The sequence below is a fragment of the Solanum stenotomum genome, chromosome 1 (assembly GCF_019186545.1).
Source record: "Solanum stenotomum isolate F172 chromosome 1, ASM1918654v1, whole genome shotgun sequence".
NCBI classification, from domain to species: domain Eukaryota; kingdom Viridiplantae; phylum Streptophyta; class Magnoliopsida; order Solanales; family Solanaceae; genus Solanum; species Solanum stenotomum.
In genome coordinates, this window is record NC_064282.1 from 3,123,094 (window position 1) to 3,137,213 (window position 14,120).

General features: G+C 34.0%; 1 protein-coding gene and 1 pseudogene across 1 annotated transcript; both read right to left on the minus strand.

The window, feature by feature from the left end:
• Nucleotides 1-819: 819 nt before the first annotated feature.
• Nucleotides 820-2,174, minus strand: LOC125849466 (methyl jasmonate esterase 1-like). Its single transcript, XM_049529552.1, has 4 exons — nt 1,943-2,174; nt 1,370-1,767; nt 1,170-1,301; nt 820-1,098 (listed from the first exon to the last, which is right to left on the minus strand). Exons 1-4 carry the CDS (start codon nt 2,172-2,174, stop codon nt 820-822), a joined length of 1,041 nt encoding a protein of 346 aa, XP_049385509.1.
• Nucleotides 2,175-2,601: 427 nt separating this feature from the next.
• LOC125849516 (methyl jasmonate esterase 1-like) lies at nt 2,602-12,164 on the minus strand (annotated as a pseudogene).
• Nucleotides 12,165-14,120: the final 1,956 nt, after the last annotated feature.

Sequence of the window (14,120 nt, forward strand, 5' to 3'; positions counted from 1 at the left end):
GGTTTTCTGTGACAACCAAGCTGCAGTACACATTGCCAAGAATCCAGTTTTTTACGAAAGGACCAAACATATAGAAATCGATTGCCATTTTGTTAGGGATAAACTTCAACATGGCCTGATCACACTTCATCACATTTGCACAGACTCACAACTGGCAGATATTTTTACAAAGGCTCTGACTGGAGTTAAGCATACTACACTATTAAACAAGTTGTCTGTAAACTCACTTACCTCCAACTTGAGGGGGTGATGAGAATATAAGTTAGTTAGTACTGTTCACTGTTAGTTAGAGTTAGTTACAGGGAAGTCAGTTTTGTATAGTTTGTGTATCTATATATATAGGAACACATGTAATAGTTGCTCTCTTAATTCACATTCAATAAAACACATTTTTCATGTAGTTCTTCCAGAATCTTCTTCTTCCTTTCTCATATGAACTCAAGGTTCATCAATGGAGGAATTCGATTGTTTGTGATCACAGAGTGTTGATTTTCTCACTTAGCCTATTCCTTGTATAAATTTTTCGAAGAGTTTGATGAATAACTTGATCTTCATTATCCTAGGAAATTACGGTTCAACTTGAAATTATTTTCGTTTGATACTGACTACTTTTATGATATGGACAATTTGATTTAAAGAAATTTGCGTTGTTTCGTCAAAGTGAAGCTTTTTACATATTGAACAGTTGGACGAATCAGAAAAAAGAAAATAGATGTCAATTCCAAACACTGAAATTACAATGAAAGAAAATAACAACGGTAGGAAAATGATGAAATAACGACAGCGATTGCCATGAAAATTCATCAAATATGTGAGTTGCTACTTGTTGGCTATGCGCAGAAGGGTAGTAAAAAGTTGTTGAGGCTTAGACATCATGATCATGTGATCAGAGTCTGAGATCTCTTCCACTTCATTAGGAGGATTATTTTCAATCATCCATCGTTGAAATTCTTTGTTAAAAGCTTTACTTTCAGTAGCAACAATGAACACTCGCCTAACTGATCCATACCTTTTCCTTGAAAGAACTATCTCCTTAGAAACATCTTCAGCATGATATAAATATAGTGGCCTGACTAGTTTAGTCGCCATCGTCCAATCCTGATTTAAATCAATTTCAAGTTGATGTTACAATTAAGCACTTAAATTTGTGTTATGATTTGGTTACGTACCTTAATTGGACTCAACTGGTAAAGATTACTTGCCAAGAACTTCGAACCTAGGATGAGGGTGGTTGGAGGACTCGTAGGTCCATTGTCGTATGTAACGCGATTATCAAGTTCAGGTAGTACTGCACTAGATGACTATAACGAAGTATATTTAGTTTCAAACATGTAATTAAGAATTTAAATACAATGTGGAAAATTGGTACCTGAGTGTAGACGATGCTTGCATTGAGAGTTGGACCAGGCATTAGAGCAGTGACAAATACAACAGATGAAATCTTTTCGGGGAATGTTTCCATGGCTTTAGAGATGGCGAGTCCACCAAGGCTATGGCCTACAAGAACTACTTTTTTATGAGCAGGAAGTGAAGCCATGAACTCCATTAGTGGACTCAAGTAATCGAAAAAACTTGGAATTTCCAGTGCCTGTTTTGGGTTGTTTCCTGAAGCACCCAAGTCAATAGCTGTAACATTATGCCCTGAAGATGTCATCAATTCTACAATCTTGTACCAAGACCAGGCTCCATGACATCCCGTATGAACTAGCACAAAGTTATTAGGCCCTGACAAGATAGCATCTGCATATGCAAACATAAGTATTAGAACTACTTAATTGTCGATTATCGTAAGCTTGTAACCAAATTGTGATGAGTAGTGAAGGGGAATTGACAAATATGTTTGGACATGTATCTTTGTGATGTATTTGGGATATCGACTTGTTGACAATGTTTGAGCATTTTATTTACTCTAAATGCATGATTTGAAAATCTAAAGAGCAACGCGCATTGTACGTAGAGGACAAAGCTCCACCTTTGGGTTGTGATGAGCTAACAATGTTTGCAGTGGAGAAAGGGAGGCTTAATGAGGCAACATGGTTAGTTGCCTTTTGATCTCTAAATGAGTTGAATCCACTAATGTTGTACTTCATTTTGTTTCTTTTGATCTTGGATGACATCTTTGTACCTACAATATTGGCTGCTGAATTTACTGTTGCTGCAAATAATGTTGTCATTGTATTGTCTCACCACTAACCTATACAAAAAAAAAGTGAAGTTGTGACAAGTTTGTACAAAATCTTGGAAAAGAAAGAGATAAATGATTGGATTTTTACCTGATTGTGATGTCCTATGGACTGTGGAGTGCTCTATATTTGCCAAAAGAGATGATAAAAGAATGAATATTGGATTAAGAGGCATCTTATATATAGCTCATCAACTTTGTCAGGAAATTAGATGGTCCTTACTCCTTTTGTCCAAATTTAGATAAAGAATTCTTTAATTTGTCTTTCTTTTCTTTAAAAAGAATATCGCATAGGCCAATGTAAGTAGTATTTATTTATTGAAAAAAAAGAAGATATTTTTTTGTAGCCTATGAATATAGTAGTATATATATATCAAGTTCTTTAAATCATATCGTACATATCATAAAAGAAGCCAATATCATGATTCATGAGTTTCTAAATTCAACTCCACGGCACTACATTTCTTTATTTGAATCCTCTTAATGAAAATCATGAGTCAGAATCAGATTAATTGAGTATATAAAAAACGAATGATAGCCAAGAGTAGCCTAAATAAAAATGTAAAAGGTGATACAAAATTTGCAGAGTCATGACCGCATGATCAGAGCCCTCGATCTCTTCCACTTCATCAGGTGGATTATTTTCAATCATTCAATATTGAAGTTCTTTCTTTAAAGATTTATTTTCAGCAGCAACAATAAATACTCGCCTAACTGATCCATACCTTTCTCTTGAAAGAACTATCTCCTTAGAAACATCTTCAGCACGATATAAATATAGTGGCCTCACTAGTTTAGTAGCCATCGTCCAATCCTAACACCCCAAAAAGAAAAAAGAAAAACTGATTTAAATCAGTTCCAAGTTACGTTGATGTTGCAAGTAAGCACTTGAATAGATTTAATTTGTGATTTTGATACAGTATTGTGATTTGGTTACCTCAATTGGACTCAACTGGTAAACATTAGTTGCCAAATACTTGGGACCTAAGATGAGGGTGGTTGGAGGATTGGTAGGTCCATTGTCATATGTAACGCGATTATCAAGTTCAGGTAGTACTGCACTGCAGGACTATAACAAAAGTATATTTAGTTTTAAACATGTAAAAGAAAAAACAAATCGTAACAGAATCATCTCAGGACAAAAATTGATACCTCATTGTAGACTTCGGTTACATTAGAGTTGGACCAGGCATTAGAGCAGTGACAAATACAGCAGCTAAAATCTTTTCTGGAAAGTTTTCCCTAGCTTTAGAAATGGCGAGTCTACCAAGGCATATCTCATATGGTCACTTAACTTTGAGTTGTTTACTTAGAAAGTCACTCAACTTTAAGTTGTTTACTTAGAAAGTCACTCAACTTTGTTTTTTAACTCAAAAGTCATTCAACTATTGATGTTTCACTTAGAAAGTCACCCAACTATTTATATTTCACTTAAAAATCACTCAATCAATTTAAATAATTTTTTCATTAAATTTTATCTTACACTATTTTTAAGGAAATAATAAAATATCTATTTTAATTATTTTATTGATCCACTCCAATTATTTAATTATAAATTTTTTTAAAAAAAAACGTAGAGTGACAATTCCCCCCCCCCCCCCCCCCCCCCAAAAAAAAAAAAATTCGGTTCTAGTAATTGTAAAACTAGAAATAAATTGTTAAAAGATTACCAAAAAGAAAAATTAGAATTGATAAGAAGTAATTAAAAAAAAGAGGCAGTAACGATCTTCTACTATTTTTTTAATGAAAAGGTAGTAAAAAAAATAATAATTAAAATAAGCATCTTATTTTTTGTATTTTTACAAAATTTAATGAAAAGATTTTTTAAATTGATTAAGTGACTTTCTACGTGAAATATAAATAGTTGAGTGACTTTCTAAGTGAAATATCAGTAGTTGAGTGACTTTTGAGTTTAAAACAAAGTTGAGTGACTTTCTAAGTAAACAACCCAAAGTTGAGTGAGTTTCTAAGTGAACTATTGAAAGTTGAATGACTATATGAGATATTATCTCAGGCTATGGCCTACAAGAACTACATTTTTATCAGGAGGAAGTGAAGCCATGAACTCCATTAGCGGACTCAAATAATCAGAAAAACTTGGAATATCGAGGGCCTGTTTTGGGTTGTTTCCTGAAGCACCCAAATCAAGAGCTGTGACATTATGTCCTGAAGATTTCATCAATTCGACAATCTTGTACCAGGACCAGGCTCCATGGCCTCCCGTATGAACTAGCACAAAAGATGCAACATTAATGTTATTTGCCATTGTGTCTCACCACCAAACTATACAAAAATAAGATAGAATTGAAGTTGTATACAAAATTTTGGAATGAAAAGAAAGAGCTAAAAAATTGGATTTTTACCTTAATTGTTATGGTTTGTGGAGTTAAGTTGGCTAAAAGTAGTCTATAGAGATAATAAAGTTGGATCAAAGAGGCATTTTATAGCTCATAAACTTGCCTAATGACTTGTCCACCAGTATAAAGGTTTGAATAATTAGTAATGGAGTTCTATTTATTTTAATCATAAAAATTCCAACTAAAACGCATCATGTTTCTGTTGGGAAAACGCGGACAAGCACAAAAATATATATGGTAAAAGTAATGGAAATAAGAAGGGAAAATAATGGCACCAAGAATTTTACGTGGAAACCCTTCTAAATAAGGGAAAAACCACGAACCAAGAGGAGCAACTGATATTACTATAGTAAGGAATTTTACACTGTAGTCACGAATACAATACTCAAAGTGACTACTACACACTCAAAAGGAATAACACTCGTTTGATTTTCACCTTACTAAAATATCGCTCGCACTCTATTTTTTGTCACAGACTATTTTTCTTGTATAGTCTATGGAATACCTCACTTTGCTCTCAAAATGGTTTTTTCTCTCTAACTTGGTGTGTTTCACAAATGAGTAAAGGGCTCTCTATTTATAGGAGAAATCTACTCCTAATTATGTCACCAATGACATCATGAAAATACCAAAGTTTCAAAGTTTGCAACTATGTAGTTATCTTGATAAGAATTAGTTGGTATGTAGTTGTACCAACTTAAGACTTTAACAAAAATAGGGGCTGGAACCCCACAAATCTCCCCCTCCAGTCCCATGCCTCTTTCTTATCGAAGACTCTGGTAGCTGGAACTCATTAGCACTGGAAGGAGGTATCTTCATTTTCTTTAGAGAGAGCTCATACCCCCAAGTTTTTTGCGTAACCTGAACTTGTCTTTCGGTATCGTCTTGGTCAGCATATCTGCAGGATTTTCACTTGTGTGGATCTTTTTGACGTGAAATGATTCACTCTCCACTTTCTCACGAATCCAATGATATCTGACGTCGATGTGTTTTGTTCTTGCATGGTACATGGAGTTCTTGCTCAAGTCTATTGCACTCTGGCTGTCACAATAGACAATATACTCTATCTGATGCAAACCAAGCTCTTGAAGAAATCGCTTGAGCCATATCATCTCCTTGCCGGCTTCAGTAGCCGCAATATACTCAGCTTCAGTTGTAGATAGTGCAACACACTTCTGCAACTTTGACTGCCATGATATAGCTCCCCCTGAAAAAGTAAACAAATATTCGATAGTGGATTTTCTGTTATTAAGGTCACCTGCCATATCAGCATCTGTATAGCCCTTCAAGATTGGATCTGATGCTCCAAAACACAAGCATTCATCTGAGCTTCCTCTAAGATACCTGAGTATCCACTTCACAACTTCCCAATGCTTTTTTCCTGAATTGTCGAGAAATCTGCTAACAACACCAACTGCGTGAGCAATATCAGGTCTAGTGCATACCATTGCATACATTAGACTTCCGACGACGGAGGAATATAGAACTTTGGCCATGCTCTCTTTTTCCTCCCTAACTGTAGGACACATCTTCTTGCTCAACTTCATATGACCAGTAAGAGGTGTACTAACAGGCTTAGCATTTTTCATATTGAAGCGCTCTAGTACACGTTCAATGTACTTCTTCTGTGACAAATAAATCTTCTTTTCATCTCTGAGACGAGTAATTCTCATGCCCAAAATTTGCTTGGCATGACCCAAGTCTTTCATAGCAAAAGACTTACGCAACTCTTTCTTCAACTCGTCAATCTTGGAAGTATTCTTGCCCACAATCAACATATCATCCACATACAACAAGAGGATGATAAAATCATTGTCAGAAATTTTTTGTACAAATACACAATGATCTGAAGAAGTCTTCTTATAACCTTGCTCCCCTATAACAGATTCAAACTTTTTGTACCACTGTCTAGGAGCTTGTTTTAAGCCATAAAGACTCTTTTGAGTTTGCACACAAAATTTTCTTTACCTTCTACTTTGAAGCCCTCAGGTTGTTCCATATAAATTTCTTCTCCTAGGTCACCGTGAAGGAAAGCCGTCTTCACATCCATCTGCTCAATCTCTAAATTTAGACTAGTAGCCAAACCCAGAACAGTACGAATCGAGGACATTTTCACAACAGGAGAAAATATCCCGTCAAAGTCAATACCCTTCATTTGACCAAATCCCTTAACAACCAATCTAGTTTTGTACCTTGGCTTCAAGTTGTGTTCTTCAACTTTAACTTTGAACACCCACTTGTTTTTCAAAGCTCTCATGCCCTTGGGCAATTTTACCAACTCATAAGTGTGGTTCTCATGCAGAGACTTCATCTCATCTTGTATGGCTTCAATCCATTGATCCTTGTGCTCATCTTCTATGGCCTCCTTATAACATTCAGGTTCTCCCCCATCAATGAGTAATACATACTCATTGGGTGAATAACGATAGGAAGTAATTCGCTGCCTTGTGGACCTCCTGAGCGAAATATTTGATTCGTCCACAACTTCATGAGCAGGAGGATCATCAATAACAATATCATTGTTATTATCAACATCAACATGTTGATTCGATACATGATTATGGGCGTCACCGTGATCATCAAACCCAACAACATCATGCATACTTGTGTGAGGAACTTCTTCTAGATGAATTATAGCATCAAAACTTGAAGATTCTAGCTTCTCCGCTTTGTCAATATCTTCAATTGTTTGATTCTTCATGAAAATAATATCACGGCTTCTCACAAGTTTCTTCTCAATTGGATCATATAGCGTGTAACCAAATTCATCAAGACCATATCCAACAAAGATGCACTGCCTTGTCTTGGCATCTAACTTTGACCTCTCATCTTTCGACACATGTACAAAAACTTTGCAACCAAATACTCTCAAATGGTCATAGGAAACATTCTTTCCATACCAAACACTATTTGGTTCATCACTTTGCAAAACAACATCAGGAGATAGATTAATAACATGTGCAGCGGTTAATAAAGCCTCACCCCAAAATGAGCTCGACAATTTTGCTTCAGAAAGCAAACATCTAACTCTTTCCATCAAGGTCTTGTTCATCCTTTCAGCCAAACCATTTAGCTGGGGAGTCTTAGGAGGAGTCTTCTGGTGTCTAATGCCTTGATGTTTGCAGTATTCGTCAAATGGTCCACAATATTTACCACCATTATCAGTACGAATACATTTTAGTTTCTTTCCAGTTTCTCTTTCAACTGAAACCTGAAACTGCTTGAAGACACCTAACACTTGGTCTTTAGTCTTCAAGACATAGACCCAAAGTTTTCTCGAGCAGTCGTCAATAAAAGTGACAAAGTAGAGTGCACCACCCAATGTCCTTGTCTTCATTGGACCACATAAATCAGAGTGCACCAATTCAAGCAACTCTGTCTTTCTTGAAGGAGGGTAAAACTTAAAGGAAACTCTATTTTGTTTACCAGCCAAGCAGTGCTCACACTTTTCTAATTTAGCACTTTTGAAATTTGACAATAATTTCTTCTTGGCTAGAACATTAAGTCCTTTCTCGCTGATGTGGCTAAGCCTCTTGTGCCATAACGTTGAAGAGTTATCGCTTTCAACCACATTCAGCATATCAACACAAGTAGAGGCAGCAGTCCAGTATAGACCACGACGTTTGTTACCACGAGTCACAACCAAGGAACCCTTAATGAGTTTCCATTTTCCATCACCATTGGTACTAACATATCCTTCATCATCCAAAACACCAACAGAAATCAGGTGTAGACGAACATCAGGAGCATGTTTCACATTGTTCAAAACTAGTTTAGTTCCAACACTAGTTTTCAAACAAATTGTACCAATACCAAGCACCCTAGAAACAGTCTCATTACCCATACTCAAGGTTCCAAAATCACCAAGAGTATATGAAGAGAAAAAATCCTTCCTTGATGTCACGTGAGAAGCGGCACCAGTGTCCACAACCCAGCTTGACTCATCACAAGCAATATTTATCATATCCGCATCAAGGACGGTAACAAGATCTTCAGTGGTGATGGTGGCTAGGCAATTTTCATTGCCATCTTCTTTAGTTTCCTCTTTGTTTTTGTTCTCCCTCTTCACCTTCCTGCAGAATTTCTTTGTGTGTCTTTTCATGCCACAATGATAGCACTCAATGTCTTTAAGCCTGCCTCTGGATTTGCTCCTATTTTGTTCTCTATTCTGAGAACCACGAGTTTTGTTTCTCCCCCTGGAGCTAGTTATCAGGACATCCGATGAAGAAGAACCTTGAGATTTTCTTCTCATCTCTTCGTTCAAGACATTACTCTTGGCGGAATCCATTGAGATAACACCATCCAGAGCAGAATTTGAGAATGAAGTTCTAAATGTTTCCCAAGTTTCTGGTAGGGAACCAAGTAGAAGCAAGCCTTGAATTTCTTCATCAAATTTGATGCCCATAGCAGATAATTGGTTCATGATCCCCTGAAAATTATTCAGATGGTCTGTCATCGGAGAACCATCATGATACTTTAAACTCAACATCTGCTTTATTAAGAACATTTTGTTGTTGCCAGTCTTCCGAGCATACAACTTTCAAGATGCTCCCATAGGGTTCTTGCATGTGTCTCCCCAGAAATATGGTTCAACACATTATCGTCAACCCATTGCCTAATGAATCCACAAACTTGTCTGTGCAACAGATTCCACTCTTCATCTGTTTTATTGTCATGCTTTACAGTGGTAAAGACTGGTTGATAAAAATTCTTGACATAAAGTAGATCTTCCATTTTCCCCTTCCATATGGCATAATTAACACCATTCAAAGTGACAATTCTACTTGTGTTGGCTTCCATCGTTTTTCCAAAAAAAAGTAGTTATTGCAAACCAAAGTAAATATTTTCTGATGTGGAAGTTCAGACTGTGCTGCAACCACAGAGCATACTCAGATAAAATCTTGGCTCTGATACCAGTTTGTTGGGAAAACGCGGACAAGTATAAAAATATATATGGTAAAAGTAATGGAAATAAAAAGGGAAAATAATGGCACCAAGAATTTTACGTGGAAACCCTTTTAAATAAGGGAAAAATCACGGACCAAGAGGAGCAACTGATATTACTATAGTAAGGAATTTTACACTGTAGTCACGAATACAATACTCAAAGTGACTACTACACACTCAAAAGGAGTAACACTCTTTTGATTTTCACCTTACTAAAATATCGCTCGCACTCTATTTTTCGTCACAGACTATTTTTCTTGTATAGTCTATGGAATACCTCAATTTGCTCTCAAAATGGTTTTTTCTCTAACTTGGTGTGTTTCACAAATGAGCAAAGGGCTCTCTATTTATAGGAGAAATCTACTCCTAATTATGTCACCAATGACATCATGAAAATACCAAAGTTTCAAAGTTTGCAACTATATAGTTATCTTGATAAGAATTGGTTGGTATGTAGTTGTACCAACTTAAGACTTTAACAAAAATGGGGGCTGGAACCCCACAGTTTCTTAGGGCCCGTTTGACCATGTGATATGGTATCATGATATGGAATCATGAGATGAAATTGAAGGTTTGTTTGGACATGCGATATTAAATTTTTGTGTTGTATATTTTCTCATAAACATAAAAATCTCATAAGTTGAAAAATTATTAAATAGCCCCAATTGTTTATTCAATCTTATCAAATAAACAAAAAATTATAACATCGCATAATAAATTATTACAAAGTTATTTGTTCTCCACTTAAGTAATTGTTTCATCTAACTTTAATTTAATAAAAAAAATTGAACATAAATTGTAGTGTACTAGTCTTTAATATAATCCTCCCACATAGTACAGACAATTTCCTCGCGTTGAACTTGCATAGTCCTTTGTATGGAGATAAAAATCCTTTTGTGTTTCAGAAACCAACATCAACAACATAATATTTATCTACCAAAAAACATTTTATAAAGAATTACTAAAAGCATATATGACGTAAATGAGACAGCTTTGTGTAAATAAATAATATTTATTCTAAGGATGTAATTTAAAGTTACCATGTGGCAGAAATGGAAATTGTAACGTTGGTTCAACAAGTGCATTCTCAAGTACTTTACTATCATGTGCAGTACCATCCCAACCAGCAACAACAAAGGTAAATCGCATATCAAAATCACAAGCACATAAGACATTTTGTGATGTTCTTTTTTTGCGATTACGATATGCTTGTTGCACCGCTTTAGGAACCTTCCCTTCTATATATGTTCCATCAATCGCACCAACACAATCCTACCAAATAAAAAATACATCAATATTAGTTTAGTGAACATAAAATAAATTGGAAGCATTATAGAATGCACTACATAAAAATAATGTTTGTAAGAGTAATAAAAATAGTGCTTCCAAGACAACGCAAAGCCATAAAATAAATATTATCTCTTTAAACAAAGTTGATAGGAAATATGTAACTAAATACTAATAACTTACACATAAAATATAAATGTTCACTTATTAAGGCAATAAAATAAATTTATTAATGTGATTGAAATATTACCTGAAACCAAGGCCAAAATCGAGTATTATGTCGAATTTTGGAATGTACACCAGTCATATTTTTTGGTTGTATAAATGTTGGTGCCATCTTGCTAATTGCCTCGACAACTATTTTAACATGCCGGTTAATTGTTTCAAGTGAATGTTGAAAAGTTTCACAATCGTGAGGTGTGAGTTAAAATGACTATATGTTGGTGAGAATAATAAATTTTATGTCGGTGAGAATAATAAATTTTAAAAAGTAATGATGTGATTATAAATTTTATTTACATATGAAACAAATGGTTAGTAGATATAAATGTGGGGTTGTTTTAACAAAATATAAACCCATGGATCAATTATTGTATTAAAATATCTCAAATCAAGATATGGAATCACATGGTTTTTGGAGAATATGGTATCACCTCTCATGATATGGAATCATGAGATGGAATCAGCGTAAAATCGCATGTCCAAACGCTGATTCCATCTCACAATACCATATCGTGATATGGTATCGCATGGCCAAACGCCTACTTATACAACGTAATTTTAGTATTACTTCTTGATTTTCTAGCCTATGAATATAAATATAATAGTAGCTGTAGCAATTTTTTTAAAATCATAATTGTCCAGATCATTAAAAAAAAAATTAGTATCAGACAGCAAAATATTGATAAACTCAAAGTTTAAAACTTATGAGGTCATAGTTCAAGTTTGTTGACTATTTCAGAAATTAAGTTTAAAAATAAAATGAAATTTGAGGCATTCTCATGATTTTACTGCAAGTTATTACTTCCTTTAACGTTCTAATTATATGGTCATTTGAAAAGTAATCCACAACTTATGACATCTACTAATTGAGTTTTATAATTATACGAGATCGCAAGAATCCTAGATCAAACTAATTAATAATTTGAATAAAAATGTAAAAGGTGATCTAAATTTGTAGAGTACTAGTGATTGTCATAACTTCATCTTCTATCGAATGTTGAAGATTTAAAATCTAACAAAGCACTTCCCCTTCCCCTTTTTCTATACACTGCCCACATCTAAAAAAAAATAAAAAATATTAAAACAAGGAGTCTCTGTTAAAGCAAAAAAGTCCAGGTGGTTAATGAAATGAGTGAACTCCTTATAAAACTTGCACAATTTTTCTCCATTTGAGCTAACTTTTGGGGTGTGAGTTATACTTAAGACCTAATTTAACATGGTATCAGAGCATGACCCATCTCACCTAATGTTGGGGCCCAAAAAAATCAAAAATTGCCCATGCATTAGATGCTAAGCATTGGGCTTGCCCAAAATTGCCCACGCACCAGCTGCTACGCACTGGGCATGAGATGGGTCAAAAATTCCCCACGCACTGGGCGTGAGGTGAGGTGGGGTGTTAAAGCACAAAGGTCCCACATTGGTGATTAATGAAATGTGTGGACCTAATTTAACAGTCTCAATAAATGAAGTTATATTTTAACGATGAGTATAAGTGATTAATAAATATTATATGTGGATCATGAGCACATTTAAATATTAAAATTAATTTTATAAATAAACAGTTACATGTGTTGGTAAAACTTTTGAAATTGATAACATGTAAATTATTGAAATTTTAATTTAAAAAGATTCTCGAGATCAAACATGCATGTATTCGATTTTAAAATTAAAAACTCAGATTAGGTAGAGATTAATTAGTATGCTTGTCCACTTAGCTCTAGCTAACTCAATCACTCAATGATAATCTTCTATTAACGAAATATATAATAAGAGGCATGATGCACTCTACTTGCAAAAACCAAAGGTTATTATAAGGTCTAGGTATACATATTTATTAATTTTTAAAAAAATGTTGAAAAAAATATTTAATTATCTCGAAGAATAAGTTATGTATAGGATCACTTTTAGGTATTTACGCCAATTATTTCCTTTAATCCCTTTGTAACAAGCCCATTATTTGCTATTAACCCTTTTAATAACCTTAGCAAGAAAACCTCTCCTTGATTTTCTATTTTGATTTGAGTTCTCCTCATCTATTTATACTTGTTTTTATTCTTTTGATGAGTAGAGAAGATTAGAGATTATTCCTTTTATATTTGAAATATTTGAAAGTATGGAAATATCTTGTTATTGTTATAACTTATAATACTTAATCGTGAAAGGAAAAAGAAGAAGAAGAAGATTATAAGACTTTTGGTTGTATGTTAATCGCTTATGCTAACAATAAGTGTTATAATTTTTGTGTTACTAATAGTAATGCATGTGAAATCATATAGTTTGAAAAAAAGAAGAAGTTTTTGAGAATACCTTTCTTAAAGAAAGTAATAATATTTTCTCCTACTATTATTGTTCAAAATGATTTGAAAATAAAGATTTGAGAAGAAGCAAAAAGAACTATTTTTTGGTGATATGAGTTCTACCCTTAGGGACGCCAAATATGATTCAAAACATGATGTTCTCCCAATTCGCCCAAAATCTTATGAATTTGGTGCAAGGTAATTTCATATTGGGCTGATTTTTAATCATCCAATATAACTCTTTCTTAAAGATCATTTACATTTTTGTCCTATGTTGTGTTGGTTTTTAATTATACCCTTATAGTAAATAATTTTCTTGTGGGCCATAAATTTATGTTTTAGGGTTGTTTGGTGTGAGGGATTAAAAATAATAATGATGGGATAATTTTTTTTAATCTTGTTTGGTTGCCATGTTTGGGATAATTTATCCCACCATTTATATCATAGTGATGAAATAAGTTATCCCAAAATAACTTATCATGGGATAACTTGTTCCCAACCAAACGACCCCTAGTATCATACTATATATATTGTTATAAGTTATGCTTGATCATGACTTTAGTTAAAAAAAAAAAAAGAAAAAAAAAAAAGAAAGAAAAAAAAGAAAGAAAAAAAAGATCATGACTTTAGTTTGTTTGATCAAGCCAAAAACGTAACGAAGAATAAAACTAATTCATTTTAATAGTTCAAAAATATATTTAAATTGTTTCCCAATAAAAATACTATAAATGAGAATTTGTACTACGTACCCCACACTAATAACTTTAGTTGTGTAGTAGACACAAATCTTATATTTTTTGGTCTATAAATTCGAATTCATATTTTTGT

Excerpts from the sequence above, each read along its gene's own strand:
- LOC125849466 (XM_049529552.1), bottom strand. The coding sequence starts at position 2,174 with ATGACAACATTATTTGCAGCAACAGTAAATTCAGCAGCCAATATTGTA. Across the intron at positions 1,768-1,942 it reads GTCCTCTACGTACAATGCGC|TTCTAATACTTATGTTTGCA; the intron begins GTTGCTCTTTAG and ends ACAATTAAGTAG. Across the intron at positions 1,302-1,369 it reads CAAGCATCGTCTACACTCAG|TCATCTAGTGCAGTACTACC; the intron begins GTACCAATTTTC and ends ACTTCGTTATAG.